The sequence below is a fragment of the Salvelinus fontinalis genome, chromosome 40, assembly GCF_029448725.1.
Source record: "Salvelinus fontinalis isolate EN_2023a chromosome 40, ASM2944872v1, whole genome shotgun sequence".
Classification (NCBI taxonomy): Eukaryota; Metazoa; Chordata; class Actinopteri; order Salmoniformes; family Salmonidae; genus Salvelinus; species Salvelinus fontinalis.
In genome coordinates, this window is record NC_074704.1 from 1,820,727 (window position 1) to 1,838,814 (window position 18,088).

Genomic DNA, 18,088 nt, shown 5'->3' on the forward strand with positions numbered 1-18,088 from the left:
ACTTGCAGCATGGAGGTAGTATAAAAAAAATGGTCTATGAACAGTTTTATTAACAATCATACATCAGTCCAGCTTTTACACACAGTTTTTATTTACATCATTCAAGTGCTAATTGTCTTTATTCCACTACTGAAGAAGCATGACTCAGATCACCTCATTATTCAAACATTCGGCCTGACAAAAGATACAGTTTTTATTATTCAATGCCTCTGCCCGACGTCCAATCGACGCTCGGTTTTGTCCAATCAGTCAGGCCACTGAATGTGCATAAGCAATGTAAAGAGATGTGGGGAAAAGTACATTTGACACAAATAACCTTCATAATAACGAAGAACAAATGTGTGTGTCAATATTTACTGTCCAAATCATGTGTGACCTCTGACCTCTCTGGCTGTAGAAGTGTTCTTCCTAACCAGTCCCTCAACAGCTCTCTGACTGAGCTCCACCCTCACTGGGTCTTCAGAGGAGAGGAAGGCTGAGGAGGGATGGAAGGATGAATGGACCAACCAGTCAACAAGTCAGTAATATAAAGAGAGTGTTGATCATCTTAAATGTCCATCTCCCTCCCATGGAGAGACCTAAATACTGTATCCAGGGTTGGCTAGGTTACTTTCTAAATATACAGTTAGTAGTTATCCAGAATTGTAATCAGTAAGTAATCTGATTACTTTTAGATTATCCTCCCCTGAAGAGCACAGGTTAGTACCAAACATCTGATTTTGAAACCTAACCTTAACCACACTGCTAACCCTAATGCCTAACCCTTACTTTAACCATACTGTTAACCCTAACCTTAACCACACTGCTAACCCTAATACCTAACCCTTACTTTAACAACACTGCTAATCCTAAACTTAACCACACTGCTAATCCTAATGCCTAATCCTAATCTTAACCACACTGCTAATCCTAACCTTAACTACACTGCTAATCCTAACCTTAACCACACTGCTAACCCTAATGCCTAATCCTAACCTCAACTACACTGCTAACCCTAATCCTAACCTTAACCATACTGCTAACCCTAATGCCTAAACCTAACCTTAACCACACTGCTAACCCTAATGCCTAATCCTAACCTCAACTACACTGCTAACCCTAATCCTAACCTTAACCACACTGCTAACCCTAATGCCTAATCCTAACCTCAACTACACTGCTAACCCTAATCCTAACCTTAACCACACTGCTAACCCTAATGCCTAATCCTAACCTTAACCACACTGCTAACCCTAACCTTAACCACACTGCTAACCCTAATGCCTAATCCTAACCTTAACCACACTGCTAACCCTAATGCCTAAAATCTGTAACAAACAGTGTGCTACGTTTTGTAGACTTTACCCTTTGCCAAAATGTAAATAAAAAACACGCACGTCACATAGTAGGCGTTCCCTAATGTAAATATGCAAATAAATGCCAGAACGCGCCAATAGGATCTCGCTAGCTCCTGCTTGGCTCTACCTACCCCACCTCTGTCCACTCTGATTCATTTGCTTCCATTGGAAACGATAGGCGTTGGTCTATCTTGGGTTAGTTATAAAAAATATTTGGCAACTCAGTCCGTGAAAAGCATGAGGTGTGGCTAACGTTGGCTAGCATACGAACTCGGTAGAACAGAGTAGATCAATTTCATGTTGAGAAATAGTGCATTGTGGGTAGTTTAGAATATACTCGGAAATAAATTCATAAAAATATAATAACCCCAAAACATAACTATGTTTGTACATATAGGTCATCAGGTCGTGACTACAACTACATTATTACGTCTTTAAAACTACACTGTTTTGCTACATTGGTGAGTAAAAACTTCCTACCGTTCAACTTTTTTTCTGAAAATAAAATATGATTTTCTCTCAACTGCGTTACCTACTCCAGTCAACAAATGGCGGTCTGGAGCTTTAAGGCAAGGCTGCTAGTGTGACGTATAATCTAGTGGACGGAACGCTTCTTTCAACAGCAGCAACAGGTCGTCAGTCACCTCGGTAGCTTGCTGGACAAAATAGCCGAACCAATAAAGCTCTTTAGACGCTTTCGTGTATATTAGCCACTGTGTTAAACCTGTTTCTGTCGTCTAACGTTAGTAAGTTATTCCATTTAATTTCACATTACGGTGTTGTGGTTATTGGCCAGCTAACGGGCTTGTTAAGTTAGCATTAGCCTAGCTAGCTAACATCCCCGAACATGAGTTCACTAAGCTACTCTCCTGCTGCTACAGAAGAGGAGGTCTGCTGGACTGAGAAAGAAGTTCTCGTGAAAGAGGAGGACGAAGAGGAGGCTGTTACAATACAAAAACAAGTAGAGGATGAGGCTGTTACCGTGAAAGAAGAAGAGAAAGACGTTATAGTGAAAGAAGAGGAAGATGCGTTCAGAGTGAAAGAGGAGAAGGATGTTACAGTAAAAGAAGAGGAGGATGCAGTTTTTGGAGTGAAAGAGGAGGAGGAGGAGATCACTGTCACATCGAAAAAGGAGGAGGAGGAAACTGGATATCTGGGACCGGTTTCCCAAAGGCAACTTAAGGCGTCCAATGGTTCAAATGATGAACATAGCAGTAAGATGGTTTTGAGAAACCGGTCCCTGATTAACACAAGTAAGTACTGTCTTAAAAACAGAGGCACAAATTGCAGTTGTTGCAGGGTGTTAAAGGGGAAATCTGCAGTTGCTACATCCATATTGTGACTTTTAAATAATTTATTTATAGCCATTGATTCTTGAAGAATATAACACATGCCTCATGAGCTTAGTTCAACTGTTGTACCCCATCAGAACCCCAAATAAGCTTTTTTTACTCCAATGTTTAGAAACAATGTAAATCAACACTGTATAGCCTCAACATGGTTAAAACTATAATGTTGATATCATGGATGGTCAGTCCTTGCATCCATAGGTCTGTCTATGAATTTGAGAGTAGTTACATTTCTCCAGCCACATCTTATTCCCAAAACAGTGGTGGAATTACAGTTTTTGTTTGAACTGCAGATTGGTTGATTGATGGATGTGGCTTTTTTAAAGGGGCAACCTAGGATTTAAACGGCAACAAAATGGCTGCCCAGAGACTTGGTTTGGTAAACGGATGAGGGATAGGGCTGGAGAAATGTAACCACTCTCAAATTCATAGAGAAAGCTATTGTATCAACCGTAACACAAAACCTAGCGACTTCGTCAAGAAGTTCAGACATCTTGGCAAAACAGTTATAAGGTGTTGGTTTGACAGTCGCTGGACCCAGGTTTGAGTTCAGTTCAGGGCTACCCCCTGAATTCACTACACTATGAATACAAGGACTGGCCATCCAGTTGTAACCTACTTTGAAGCTATACAGTGTTTGTTTACAAACAGTGGCATTATATATATTATTTTGGTTTCGGATGGGGTGAGACTGTTGAAACATATGAGGCATTTATAAGTTATATTCTTCAAGAATCAATGGCTATACAGTATATGTGTCTTTCTATAACTGCCAGTGTAGATTTTCTTATGATGTCATAATGATAGTTTAACCAGGTTTCTAGGATATATATTGTATATTCTAGAATTCATCCATGATGTCATAATGATAGTTTAACCAGGTTTCTAGGATATATAGTATATTCTAGAATTCTTCCATGATGTCATAATGATAGTTTAACCAGGTTTCTAGGCTATATAGTATATTCTAGAATTCATCCATGATGTCATAATGATAGTTTAACCAGGTTTCTAGGCTATATAGTATATTCTAGAATTGCCAGTGAAGATTTCATTTTGGGGTCAAATTGTTAGAGCTGTTAAGTCATTGTATAATATTCAGCCAATTGTTTTAGGGCTGACCGTAGTCTACCGGTCGATAGGCCGTTTTGTTGACAGTGATTTTTTTTTTTTTGTAGGGCAGTCGCAAATACGCTATATATACAACATTTTGTGTTCACCCCTTCAAATGAGTGGATTCAGCTATTTCAGCAACACACGTTGCTGACTGGTTGATAAAATCGAGCACACAGCCATGCAATCTCCATAGAGAAACATTGGCATTAGAATGACCTTACTGAAGAGCTCAGTGACTTTAAACGTGGCACCGTCATTGGATGCCACTTTTCCAACAAGTCAGTTCGTAAAATTTCTGCACTGCTAGAGCTGCCCCTGGTCAACTGTAAGTGCTGTTATTGTGAAGTGGAACTTTAAGGAGCCTTTTGGACCTAGAGAGAACAGTCTATGTCTTGGGTGGCTGGCGTCTGACAATTTCTAGTGCCTTCCTCTGACACCGCCTGGTATAGAGGCCCTGAGTGGCAGGGAGTTCGGCTCCGGTGGTGTGTTTAGCAGTACGCACCACCCTCTATAGCACCTTGCTGTCAGATGCCAAGCAGTTGCCAAACCAGGCGGTGATGCAGCCAGTCAAGATGCTCTCAATGGTGCAGCTGTATAATTTTTTGAGGATCTGAGGGCCCATGCCAAATCTTTTCATGCTCCTGAATTTGAAGAGGCGTTGTCATGCCCTCTGCACGACTGTGTTGGTGTGTTTGGACCATAATTGGTCAGTGATGTGAACACAGAGAAACTTAAAGCTCTCGACCGGCTCGACTACAACCAAGTCGATGTGAACGCAGAGGAACTTGAAGCTCTCGACCGACTCGACTACAACCAAGTCGATGTGAACACAGAGGAACTTGAAGCTCTCGACCGGCTCGACTACAGCCAAGTCGATGTGAACACAGAGGAACTTGAAGCTCTCGACCGGCTCGACTACAGCCAAGTCGATGTGAACACAGAGGAACTTGAAGCTCTCGACCGGCTCGACTACAGCCAAGTCGATGTGAACACAGAGGAACTTGAAGCTCTCGACCGGCTCGACTACAGCCAAGTCGATGTGAACACAGAGGAACTTGAAGCTCTCGACCGGCTCGACTATAGCCAAGTCGATGTGAACGTGGGCATGTTTGTCCCTCCGTTTCCTGTAGTCCGTGATAAGCACGCCCCTGAGGGGTCTGTGTTGAGGGGTCAGTGTGGTGGATGTGTTGTTGCCAACCCTCACCACTTGGGGGCGGCCCGTCAGGAAGTCCAGGATCCAGTTGCAGAGGGAGGTGTTCAGTCCCAGGGTTCTTAGCATAGTGATGAGCTTGGAGGGCACTATGGTGTTGAACGCTGAGCTGTATTCAATGAACAGCATTCTCACGTAGGTGTTCCTTTTGTCCAGGTGGGAAAGGGCAGTGTGGAGTGCAATAGAGATTGCATCATCTGTGGGTCTGTTGGGGTCGGAATGCGAATTGGAGTGGGTCTAGGGTTTCTGGGATGATGGTGTTGATGTGAGCCATGACCAGCCTTTCAAAGAATTGAATGGCTACAGATGTGACGCTACGGGGCAGTAGTCATTTAGACCGGTTACCTTGGCGTTCTTGGGCACAGGGACTATAGTGGTCTGCTTGAAACATGTTGGTATTACAGACTGGGTCAGGGAGACGGTGAAAATGTCAGTGAAGACACTTGTCAGCTGGTCAGCGCATGCTCTGGTAATCCGTCTGGCCCTGCGGCCTGGGCCTTGTGTCTGGCCCTGCGGCCTGGGCCTTGTGTCTGGCCCTGCGGCCTGGGCCTTGTGTCTGGCCCTGCGGCCTGGGCCTTGTGTCTGGCCCTGCGGCCTGGGCCTTGTGTCTGGCCCTGCGGCCTGGGCCTTGTGTCTGGCCCTGCGGCCTGGGCCTTGTGTCTGGCCCTGCGGCCTGGGCCTTGTGTCTGGCCCTGCGGCCTGGGCCTTGTGTCTGGCCCCTGCGGCCTGGGCCCTGCGGCCTGGGCCCTGCGGCCTGGGCCCTGCGGCCTGGGCCCTGCGGCCTGGGCCCTGCGGCCTGGGCCCTGCGGCCTGGGCCCTGCGGCCTGGGCCCTGCGGCCTGGGCCCTGCGGCCTGGGCCTTGTGTCTGGCCCTGCGGCCTGGGCCTTGTGTCTGGCCCTGCGGCCTGGGCCTTGTGTCTGGCCCTGCGGCCTGGCCCTGCGGCCTGGGCCTTGTGTCTGGCCCTGCGGCCTGGGCCTTGTGTCTGGCCCTGCGGCCTGGCCCTGCGGCCTTGTGAATGTTGACCTGTTTTAAGGTCTTCCTCACATCGGCTAAAGAGAGCATGATCATATCATTAACCCATTAGAGTCGATTGATGCAAATTTGCTTAAATATAAGTCACCTAAGAAATCCATAGTATGACCTTCTTAAAACAATTCCATGTCAGTTTAGCCCCTCCCCCTCCAACGGCTTAGACTTACAGGGGTTAAAGTTCTTCCTCACGTCGTCTAACGGAACGTCACATGTTAGGACTATAACTACTGTGCCCTGAAGTAAACGAGGAAGAACATCTTGGCGCATCACCTCCCTTTCCTGGTGAAGAGCAGTGTTTCAATTGAAGGATTGAATGGTCACCTATGGAAGGCGAGACTTACAGCGAGGTGCAGATTTAATAGTATGTTTCTCGTTTCCCTCCTTCAGGGAACAGTAGTTGTAGTCATAACGTTACACTTTTCATATGATGTATTCAGCGTTTAACAGGTAAATTAGACGTTGGACTACACTGAGCAACACGTATTGGTAACTAGGTGCCCGTAAGGACCTGCTTTGTTGATATTGCTGTTAAGAAGGCAGAGAAACACTTTATTATGGACAGACTTCTCCCCATTTTAGCTACTGTTTTATCAACATGTTTTGACCATGACCGTTTACAGTCCAGGGTTAATCTAGTGTTACTCCAAGCAGTTTAGTCACATCAACCTGCTCAATTTCCACATTATTCATTACAAGATTTAGTTGAGGTTTAGGGTTTAGTGAATACAATATTTGTGACTAACTTATTCCTTGCCACCCATTCTGAAACTAACTGCTGCTCTTTGTTACGTGTTGCAGTCATTTCCGTCGCTGTGGTAGCTGATGTGTACAGTGTTGAGTCATCCTCATACATAGACACACTGGCTTTACTCAAAGTCAGTGGCATGTTGTTAGTAAAGATTGAAAAAAGTAAGGGGACTAGACAGCTGCCCTGGGGAACTCCTGATTCTACCTGGATTATGTTGGAGAGGCTTCCATTAAAGAACACCCTCTGTGTTCTGTTAGACAGGTAACTCTTTATCCACATTATAGCAGGGGGTGTAAAGCCATAAAATGTACAAGTTTTTCCATCAGCAGACTATGATTGATAATGTCAAAAGCCGCACTGAATTCTAACAAAAAAATACATTTCTCTTAGCCAATCACCAGTTATTTATGTAAGTGCAGTGCTTGTTGAATGTCCTTCCCTATAAGCATGCTGAAAGTCTGTTGTCAATTTGTTCACTGTAAAATAGCATTGTATGTGATAAAACACCATTTTTACCCCGGAAGTTTTTAGGCTGATTGGTCGGTTATTTGAGGCACTAAAGAGGGCTTTACTATTCTTGGGTAGCGGAATGACTTTCACTTCCCTCCAGGCCTGAGGGCACACACTTTCTAGTAAGCTTACATTGAAGATATGACCAATAGGAGTGGCAATATCGTCTGCTATTATCCTCAGTAAGTTTCCCATCCAAGTTGTCAGACCCCGGTGGCTTGTCATTGTTTATAGACAGCAATCATTTTTGTCACTTCTTCCAACACTCAGTTTATGAAATAAAAAATGACAATGCTTGTCTTTCATAATTTGATCAGTTATACTTGGATGTGTAGTGGCAGCTTTTATTGCTGGCATGTCAAGCCTTAGTTTACTCATCTTGCCAATTAAAAAGTGATTCAAGTAATTGGCGCTATCAGTGGGTTTTGTGATTTAATGAACCATCTGATTCAATGAATGATGGAGCTGAGTTTGCCTTTTTGCCCAACATTTCATTTAAGGTGCTCCAAAGCTTTTTTACTATCTTTCTTTATATAATTTATGTTTGTTTCGTAGTGTAGTTTCTTCTTTTTATTCAGTTTAGTCACATGATTTCCCAATTTGCAGTACGTTTGCCAATCGGTTGTGCAGCCAGACTTTTTCGTCATTCCTTTTGCCTCATCCCTCTCAACCATACAATCTTTCAATTCCTCATCAATCCACGTGGATTTAACAGTTTCTACAGTCATTTTCTTAATGGGTGCATGCTCATTAGTAACTGGAATAAGTAGTTTCATAAATGTGTCAAGTGCAGCATCTGGTTGCTCCTCATTACACACCACAGACCAACAAATATTATTTACATCAGCAACATATGAGTGACTACAAAACCTCTTATATGACATCTTATACACTATATTAGGCCCAGCCTGTCCTCTTTTACACAACATTAGGCCCAGCCTTTGGAACTTTGGTTTTCCTTGACATGGCTACTATATTGTGATCACTACATCTGATGGATTTGGACACTGCTTTAAAACAAATTTCTGCAGCGTTAGTAATGATGTGATCAATACATGTTGATGATTTAATTATTGTGCTGTTTGTAACAACGCTGGTAGGTTGATTGATAACCTGAACCTGAACCAGCTTGCAGTTACTAGTTACAGTTTGAAGCTTTTTCTTGAGTTGGCAGCTTGATGAAAGCCAGTCAATATTTAAATAACCCAGAAAATATACCTCTCTTTTGATATCACATACATTATCAAGCATTTCACACATATTATCCAGTTACTGACTGTTAGCACTTGGTGGACTATAGCAGCTTCCCATCAGAATGGGCTTTAGGTGAGGCAGGTGAACCTGTTACTTCAACAGTATTTAACATGAATATAAAACAGCCACACCTCCACTTTTGTCAATTCTGGCGATGTTATAACCATGCATTGCTGCCACTGTATCATCAAATGTATTATGTGAGTTTCAGAGATAGTCAGAATATGAATGTCAACTGTTACTAGCAAATGATTGTTGTTTTTTAAGCTACATGTGTTAACGTGGGCTATTTTTGCACTTATGGGATGCTTGATTGTTTTAATTGCTTTACTGGGATGCTTGATTGTTTTAATTGCTTTACTGGGATGCTTGATTGTTTTAATTGCTTTACTGGGATGCTTGATTGTTTTAATTGCTTTACTGGGATGCTTGATTGTTTTAATTGCTTTTCTGGGAAGCTTAGCGAAGTAGACATGCTCATGTTATTCATGTTAGTGAAGGGTGAACTGCACCCAGTGGACTTCCTACTAGGGCATATTGCCTCAAGTTTTTATTTTAGTTTTACTATTTTTACTATTTTCTACGTTGTAGAATAACAGTGAAGACATCAAAACTATGAAATAACACATATGGAATCATGTAGTAACCAAAGTGTTAGTGTTATTCTTCAAAGTAGCCACTCTGCCTTGATGACAGCTTTGCACTCTCTTGGCATTCTCTCAACCAGCTTCACCTGGAATGCTTTTCCAACCGTCTTTAAGGAGTTCCCACATATGCAGAGCACTTGTTGGCTGCTTTTCCTTCACTCTGCCATCCAACTCATCCCAAACCATCTCAATTGGGTTGAGGTCGGGTGATTGTGGAGGCCAGGTCATCTGATGCAGCACTCCATCACTCTCCTTCTTGGTCAAATAGCCCTTACCTAGCCTGGAGGTGTGTTAGGTCATTGTCCTTTTGAATAACAAATGGTAGTCCCACTAAGTGCAAACCAGATGGCATGGTGTATCCCTGCAGAATGCTGTGGTAGCCATGCTGGTTAAGTGTGCCTTGAATTCTAAATAAATAAATAAATCCCAGACTGTCACCAGCAAAGCACCATCATACCTCCTCCTCCATGCTTCACGGTGGGAACCAGACATGTGGAGGTCATCCGTTCACCTACTCTGCGTCTCAAAAAGACACGGCGGTTGGAACCAAAAATGTCAAATTTGGACTCACCAGACCAAAATACAGATTTCCACCAGTCTAATGTCCATTGCTCGTGTTTCTTGGCCCAAGCAAGTTTCCTTATTGGTGTCCCTTAGTAGTGGTTTCTTTGCAGCAATTTGAACATGAAGGCCTGATTTCATGCAGTCTCCTCTGAACAGTTGATGTTGAGATGTGTCTGTTATTTGAACTCTGTGATGCATTTATTTGAGCTGCAATTTCTGAGGCTGGTAACTCTAATGAACTCATCCTCTGCAGCAGAGGTAACTCTGGGTCTTCCTTTCCTGTGTCGGTCCTCATGAGAGACAGTTTCATCATAGCGCTTGATGGTTTTGCGACTGTACTTGAAGACACTTGACATGTTCCGGATTGACTGACCTTCATGTCTTAAAGTAATGATGAACAGTCATTTCTCTTTGCTTATTTAAGGTTATTTAAGGTGTTCTTGCTATGATATGGACTTGGTCTTATAGGGCTGTGTCCTGTATACCTGTATACCAACCCTACCATGTCACAACACAACTGATTGTCTCAAAAGCATTAAGACGGAAAGAAATTCACCTGTTAATTGAAATGCATTGAAAATGCATAATTGAAATACTTTGAAGAATCTCAAATATAACATATTTTGATTTGTTTCAACATTTTTTTGGTTTGTTTATTACATGATTCCATACATGTTTATCTTTGTTTTGAGGTCTTCACTATTATTCTACAATGTAGAAAATAGTAAAAAAAAGAAAGAAAAAACCTTGAAAGCACTGAGGCAGTAGAACCAGCATTATACTGTTAGCACTGAGGTAGTGTGCCTGAGTAGGAAGTCCATCTGTACTGTTAGCACTGAGGTGGTGTGCCTGAGTAGGAAGTCCATCTGTACTGTTAGCACTGAGGTAGTGTGCCTGAGTAGGAAGTCCACTGTGTGCCTATGAACCAGCATTATACTGTTAGCACTGAGGTAGTGTGCCTGAGTAGGAAGTCCACTGTGTGCCTATGAACCAGCATTATACTGTTAGCACTGAGGTAGTGTGCCTGAGTAGGAAGTCCACTGTGTGCAGCTCAACCTGCATTATACTGTTAGCACTGAGGTAGTGTGCCTGAGTAGGAAGTCCACTGTGTGCAGCTCAACCTGCATTATACTGTTAGCACTGAGGTAGTGTGCCTGAGGAGGAAGTCCACTGTGTGCAGCTCAACCAGCATTATACTGTTAGCACTGAGGTAGTGTGCCTGAGTAGGAAGTCCACTGTGTGCCTATGAACCAGCATTATACTGTTAGCACTGAGGTAGTGTGCCTGAGTAGGAAGTCCACTGTGTGCAGCTCAACCTGCACTAACATGAATAACATGAGCATGTCTACTTCTGTTAAGCTTCCCAGTAAAGCAAGGAAAACAAGCAAGCATCCCAGAAAAGTGCTAAAAATAGCCCACGTTAACATAAGAAACAAGGTTCATGAAATCAATAACTTGCTAGTAACAGATTACATTCATATTCTGACTTGCTCTGAAACTCTGTTAAGCTTCCCAGTAAAGCAATGAAAACAAGCAATTTCTCCAATCTAGATTTTTTTTTTAAAACCTTCAATGAGTTGGTGTGTCCAAAACTTTTGACTACTGTACTTTTGGTACTGTATGTGTTTTTGTGAGAGACTTACCTTTCCACAGAGGTATCAGTGTTTAGGCTGTTCGGACGCTACAGATGTTTATGTGAGAAGACCGATGATTGGTGGATTGAGATGCAAAACAAATCTCAGCTGAAACAGCTTTTTATTGGTTGATTGTTTTATTATGCCAATTAGATGTCAGTGGGGGGTGCAGACATCAACCCTTTCTCCTTCCCTTCGCTGAGTCACCTAGATTCACCTGGTCGGTGTATGTCATGGAAAGAGCAATGTTTTGCATATTCAGTGTACAGTGCATTCGGAAAGTATTCAGACCCCCTTGACTTTTTTCCACATTTTGTTACGTTGTTTATTCTAAAATTGATTAAAATGTTGTTGTTGTTTTTTAAAGTATAAATTGGTTGATTTGCGACGATGACACAAACATTATATTAAGCAGGACAAATGCCTTACAATTTGAATCCAATAGTAGTGTGAAATGCACTCATAAACAACCTGGAAATGGAAGCTATTTTTGCTGTCAGCCTATGAGAAATCCCCTGAGTTTTCCCCCACGGTGGTGAATTACTGAATAGACACCAGAACTTAAAGTGAGTTTCCTTGAGTAGCATCCTGATCTTGCTCTGATAATGTGTGGTAATATTCAGAATACCTTGTGTACATTGTGGAAAACTACAATCGTCACTCACCATTTTTTGCTCAACGTAGATATACCACATCCATGACTAGCGGTATCTTCTTCAGCGGGGAGAAGTTTCTGCAACCAAATTGCATGCGCATCATCCTCGTGTGGCAAATTTTAGCAGATACAGAAAGGGGCCTATATATTGGAGACCATATACGTATATGCATCTAGATATTCTAGAATCATCAACTTTACAACTAAAGTGGGGAAAAAAGACAAAATATGACTGTTGTTCATTGATTGTCAAATAAGTTTGAAAAAAGCATTTAAATATTCATTAAGACGGACATTGTTGTACAACATCATGGGAATCACCTTTTAGCAAAAATAAACAGTGGATTTCTGCTGTTGTGGGCCTTTAACCATCTGTCTGACTTTGTTGTTCACACAGGAGAGAGACGTGACTATCGTGGATCCTCTGGGGAGCCTCAACAACACCATGAAGCTGCTGAGGCAGACAAGAATCTCTCCACATCAGAACAGCTCAAGAAACACCAACGGAAACCCACACGAAAGAATTCTCACTGCTGCTCTGACTGTGGGAAGAGTTACTCAAGATCACTAAAAGTACACCAGAGAATTCACACTGGTGATACATCTCACCACTGCTCTGACTGTGGGAAGAGATTCACCTCTTCAGCAGACCTCAAAAGACATCAGAGAATCCATACAGGAGAGAAACGTAATAGCTGTGATCAATGTGGGAAGAGTTTTAATGCTCCATGCAGCTTGAAAACACACCAGAGAACACACACAGGAAAGAAATCTTATAGCTGCTCTGACTGTGGGAAGACCTTTTCAAAATTATATACATTACAATCACACCAGAGAATTCACACTGGAGAGAAACCTCATAGCTGTGAGCAATGTGGGAAGAGTTTTACTACATCTAGCCATCTGACTATACACCAGAGAACACACACAGGAGAGAAACCTTATAGCTGCACTGACTGTGGGAAGACATTTTCAAAATTATATACATTACAATCACACCAGAGAATTCACACTGGAGAGAAACCTCATAGCTGTGAGCAATGTGGGAAGAGTTTTACTACATCTAGCAATCTGACTATACACCAGAGAACACACACAGGAGAGAAACCTTATAGCTGCACTGACTGTGGAAAGAGTTTTGTTACATCTAGCATTCTGACTATTCACCAGAGAACACACACAGGAGAGAAACCTTATAGCTGTAATCAATGTGGGAAGAGTTTTGTTACATCCAGCAATCTGACTATTCACCAGAGAACACACACAGGAGAGAAACCTTATAGCTGTAATCAATGTGGAAAGTGTTTTGCTCATGCAGGCAACCTGGTAGCACACCTGAGAATACACACTGGAGAGAAACCTTATAGCTGTGATCAATGTGGGAAGAATTTTGTTTCATCTAGCCATCTGACTACACACCTGAGAACACACGGGAGAGAAACCTTATAGCTGTAATCAATGTGGGAAGAGTTACTCTGATAAAAGATCTCTGATTAAAAACATCAGAAAATACATGAAGGAGTTGTTTCATGATATCAATGAAATAATGTCACAATGTAGAATGTTTTAACATCACAGAAGGAGTATTTTAATTAATATCACAATGTACAATGTTTTTAAAATTGTAGTAATGTAACCTTTATTTAACTAGGCAAGTCAGTTAAGAACAAAGTCTTATTTACAATAGCACAATGTCATTAAAAAGACGTTGAAAAGAAGACCATACCCGACATCCAATATGGTTTTGGTTGAAAGTGAAAGTTGAAAAGACCTCTTCTTCTGGTCATTGTGAGTTTAAAACAACTTAATTTCAACGTACTTGCAGCCTATACACATGAACTATCAGAAATTGGTCTATGAACAATTTTATTGACAGTCACATCACTCCAGTATTTACACACAGCATTTCCTTACAACATTCTAGTGCTAATTGTCTTTATTCCACTACTGAAGAAGCATGACTCAAATCACCTCATATTTCAAACATCCAGCCTGACAAAAGATACGTTTTTAATTATTACATGCCTCACCACTAAGTGAATTATTGCCAATACTAATAACCAATAAATATTAACACATTGGTGTACATTTGGTTTTGATACTTCATATTTTACATTTCATGTAACATTTTCAACCAACTGACAATTTTTTTGGTACAATTATATTGTTTACTAATAAGCTTATATTTCTGGTTGGATATTACATTCTATTTTTACTGTTTTAATCAATGGCCTTTCCTCAGAATGCTCATTAGTCTTTCAGTTTGTTATTCTGTTGTTTTAATCCTCTTATGTTTGTTGTAAATATTAAAGTTTTTATTTTCATAGTGATTATTACTTTTTTCCCCCTGAAAAGCGCATTGGATTCATGTCTGAAATGTGCAACATTTGAGTTGCAAAGAAAAAGCCAAATCTCAGACTGGCCAATAAAAAGGAAAGACTAAAATGACCAAAAGAACACAGACACTGGAAAGAGGAACTCTGCCTAGAAGGCCAGCATCCCGGAGTCGCCTCTTCACTGTTGACGTTGAGACTGGTGTTTTGCAGGTACTATTTAATGAAGCTGCCAGTTGAGGACTTGTGAGGCGTCTGTTTCTCAAACTGGACACTAATGTACTTGTCCTCTTGCTCAGTTGTGCACCAGGGCCTCCAACTCCTCTTTCTATTCTGGTTAGCGCCAGTTTGCGCTGTTCTGTGAAGGGAGTAGTACACAGCGTTGTACGAGATCTTCCGTTTCTTGGCAATTTCTCGCATGGAATAGCCTTCATTTCTCAGAACAAGAATAGACTGACGAGTTTCAGAAGAAAGGTCTTTGTTTCTGGCCATTTTGAGCCTGTAATCGAACCCACAAATGCTGATGCTCAGATACTCAACTAGTCTAAAGAAGGCCAGTTGTATTGCTTCTTTAAGCAGACAACAGTTTTCAGCTGTTGTAACATAATTGCAGAAGAGTTTTCAAATGATCAATTAGCCTTTTAAAATGATAAACTTGGATTCGCTAACACAACGTGCCATTGGAACACAGGAGTGATGGTTGCTGATAATGAGCCTCTGTACGCCAATGTAGATATTGCATTAAAAATCAGCCGTTTCCAGCTACAATAGTCGTTTACAACATTAACAATGTCTACGCTGTATTTCTGATCAATTTGATGTTATTTTAATTTAAAAAATTGCTTTTCTTTCAAAAACAAGGACATTTCTAAGTGACCCCAAACTTTTGAACGGTAATGTACATCTACATGATGTATTGTTACACCATGTAGGAGCAGTATAGACCTACCACCATCATGGAGTCCGTTTCTGACCGTTTGAGCAGACATATGCACATTTGTGGCCTGCTGGAGGTCATTTTGCAGGGCTCTGGCAGTGCTACTCCTTGCACAAAGGCGGAGGTAGCGGTCCTGCTGCTGGGTTGTTGCCCTCCTACGGCCTCCTCCACGTCTCCTGATGTACTGGCCTGTCTCCTGGTAGCGCCTCCATGCTCTGGACACTACGCTGACAGACACAGCAAACCTTTTTTCCACAGCTTGCATTGATGTGCCATCCTGGATGAACTGCACTACCTGAGCCACTTGTGTGGGTTGTAGACTCCGTCTCATGCTACCACTAGAGTGAGAGCACCGCCAGCATTCAAAAGTGACCAAAACATCAGCCAGGAAGCATAGGAACTGAGAAGTCGTCTGTGGTCACCACCTGCAGAATCACTCCTTTATTGGGTGTGTCTTGCTAATTGCCTATAATTTCCACCTTTTGTCTATTCCATTTGCACAACAGCATGTGCAATTTATTGTCAATCAGTGTTGCTTCCTAAGTGGACAGTTTGATTTCACAGAAGTGTGATTGACTTGGAGTTACATTGTGTTGTTTAAGTATTCCCTTTATTTTTTTGAGCAGTGTATATTTGTTCTTCTTATCTCTTACTTTTTTCTTACTTTTGACTTTTTTAGGTATTTTCTTAAATCTGCATCGTTGGTTAAGGGCTTGTAAGTAAGCATTTCACTGTAAGGTCTACTACACCTGTTGTATTCAGCATTTCACTGTAAGGTCTACTACACCTGTTGTATTCAGCATTTCACTGTAAGGTCTACTACACCTGTTGTATTCGGCGCTTCACTGTAAGGTCTACTACACCTGCTGTATTCAGCATTTCACTGTAAGGTCTACTACACCTGTTGTATTCAGCGCTTCACTGTAAGGTCTACTACACCTGCTGTATTCAGCATTTCACTGTAAGGTCTACTACACCTGTTGTATTCAGCATTTCACTGTAAGGTCTACTACACCTGTTGTATTCAGCATTTCACTGTAAGGTCTACTACACCTGTTGTATTCGGCATTTCACTGTAAGGTCTACTACACCTGTTGTATTCGGCATTTCACTGTAAGGTCTACTACACCTGTTGTATTCGGCATTTCACTGTAAGGTCTACTACACCTGTTGTATTCAGCATTTCACTGTAAGGTCTACTACACCTGTTGTATTCGGCATTTCACTGTAAGGTCTACTACACCTGTTGTATTCGGCATTTCACTGTAAGGTCTACTACACCTGTTGTATTCGGCATTTCACTGTAAGGTCTACTACACCTGTTGTATTCGGCATTTCACTGTAAGGTCTACTACACCTGTTGTATTCGGCATTTCACTGTAAGGTCTACTACACCTGTTGTATTCGGCATTTCACTGTAAGGTCTACTACACCTGTTGTATTCGGCATTTCACTGTAAGGTCTACTACACCTGTTGTATTCGGCATTTCACTGTAAGGTCTACTACACCTGTTGTATTCGGCATTTCACTGTAAGGTCTACTACACCTGTTGTATTCGGCATTTCACTGTAAGGTCTACTACACCTGTTGTATTCGGCATTTCACTGTAAGGTCTTCTACACCTGTTGTATTCGGCATTTCACTGTAAGGTCTACTACACCTGTTGTATTCGGCATTTCACTGTAAGGTCTACTACACCTGTTGTATTCGGCATTTCACTGTAAGGTCTACTACACCTGTTGTATTCAGCATTTCACTGTAAGGTCTACTACACCTGTTGTATTCAGCATTTCACTGTAAGGTCTAGTACACCTGTTGTATTCAGCATTTCACTGTAAGTTCTACTACACCTGTTGTATTCAGCATTTCACTGTAAGTTCTACTACACCTGTTGTATTCAGCATTTCACTGTAAGGTCTACACCTGTTGTATTCAGCATTTCACTGTAAGGTCTTCTACACCTGTTGTATTTCGTGCATGTGACAAATACAATTTGATATGATTTGATTTGAAATGAGTAAAGCAGAATGTAAACATTATTAAAGTGACCAGTGTTTCCATGTCTATGTATATAGGGCAGCAGCCGCTATCGTGAAAGGTTGAGTTACCGGGAGGTAGCCGGCTTGTGATGGCTATTTAACAGTGTGATGGCCTTGAGATAGGAGCTGTTTTTCAGTCTCTCAGCCCTAGCTTTGATGCACCTGTACTGACCTCGCCTTCTGGATGATAGCGGGGTGAACAGGCTTTGATACACCTGTACTGACCTCGCCTTCTGGATGATAGCGGGGTGAACAGGCAGAAGCTCGGGTAGATGATATCCTTGATGATCTTTTTGGCCTTCCTGTGACATCGGGTGGTGTAAGTGTCCTGGAGGGCAGGTAGTTTGCCCCTGCTGATGCGTTGTGCAGACCTCACTACCCTCTGGAGAGACTTACGGTTGTGTGCGGAGCAGTTGCCGTACCAGGTGTGATACAGCCCGAAAAGGAAGCTCTCAATTGTGCATCTGTAAACGTTTGTGAGGGTCTTAGGGGCCAAGCCAAAATGTGTAGTAGATGTTGAGTTTTGATTTAAATTTTAACTCATAAAAAATCTGCACTAATCAATCAACACATGCTTCTAATTGTACGTCTCTATATAATTGTATTTTATAATGAAATACCTTTTATTTTATAATGAAATACCTTTTCCCTCAACTGCGTTGCCCACTCCAGTCAGCAGATGGCGATGAGCATATTTCAGGCAATGCTGCTGTGTGACGTAT

General features: G+C 42.0%; 1 protein-coding gene across 1 annotated transcript; it reads left to right on the forward strand.

The window, feature by feature from the left end:
- Window positions 1-1,946: 1,946 nt before the first annotated feature.
- On the forward strand, window positions 1,947-14,380 carry LOC129839866 (zinc finger protein 664-like). Its single transcript, XM_055907562.1, has 2 exons — window positions 1,947-2,590; window positions 12,454-14,380. The coding sequence occupies exons 1-2, from the start codon at window positions 2,185-2,187 to the stop codon at window positions 13,503-13,505; spliced, it is 1,458 nt and encodes a 485-aa protein (XP_055763537.1). The 5' UTR covers window positions 1,947-2,184; the 3' UTR covers window positions 13,506-14,380.
- Window positions 14,381-18,088: the final 3,708 nt, after the last annotated feature.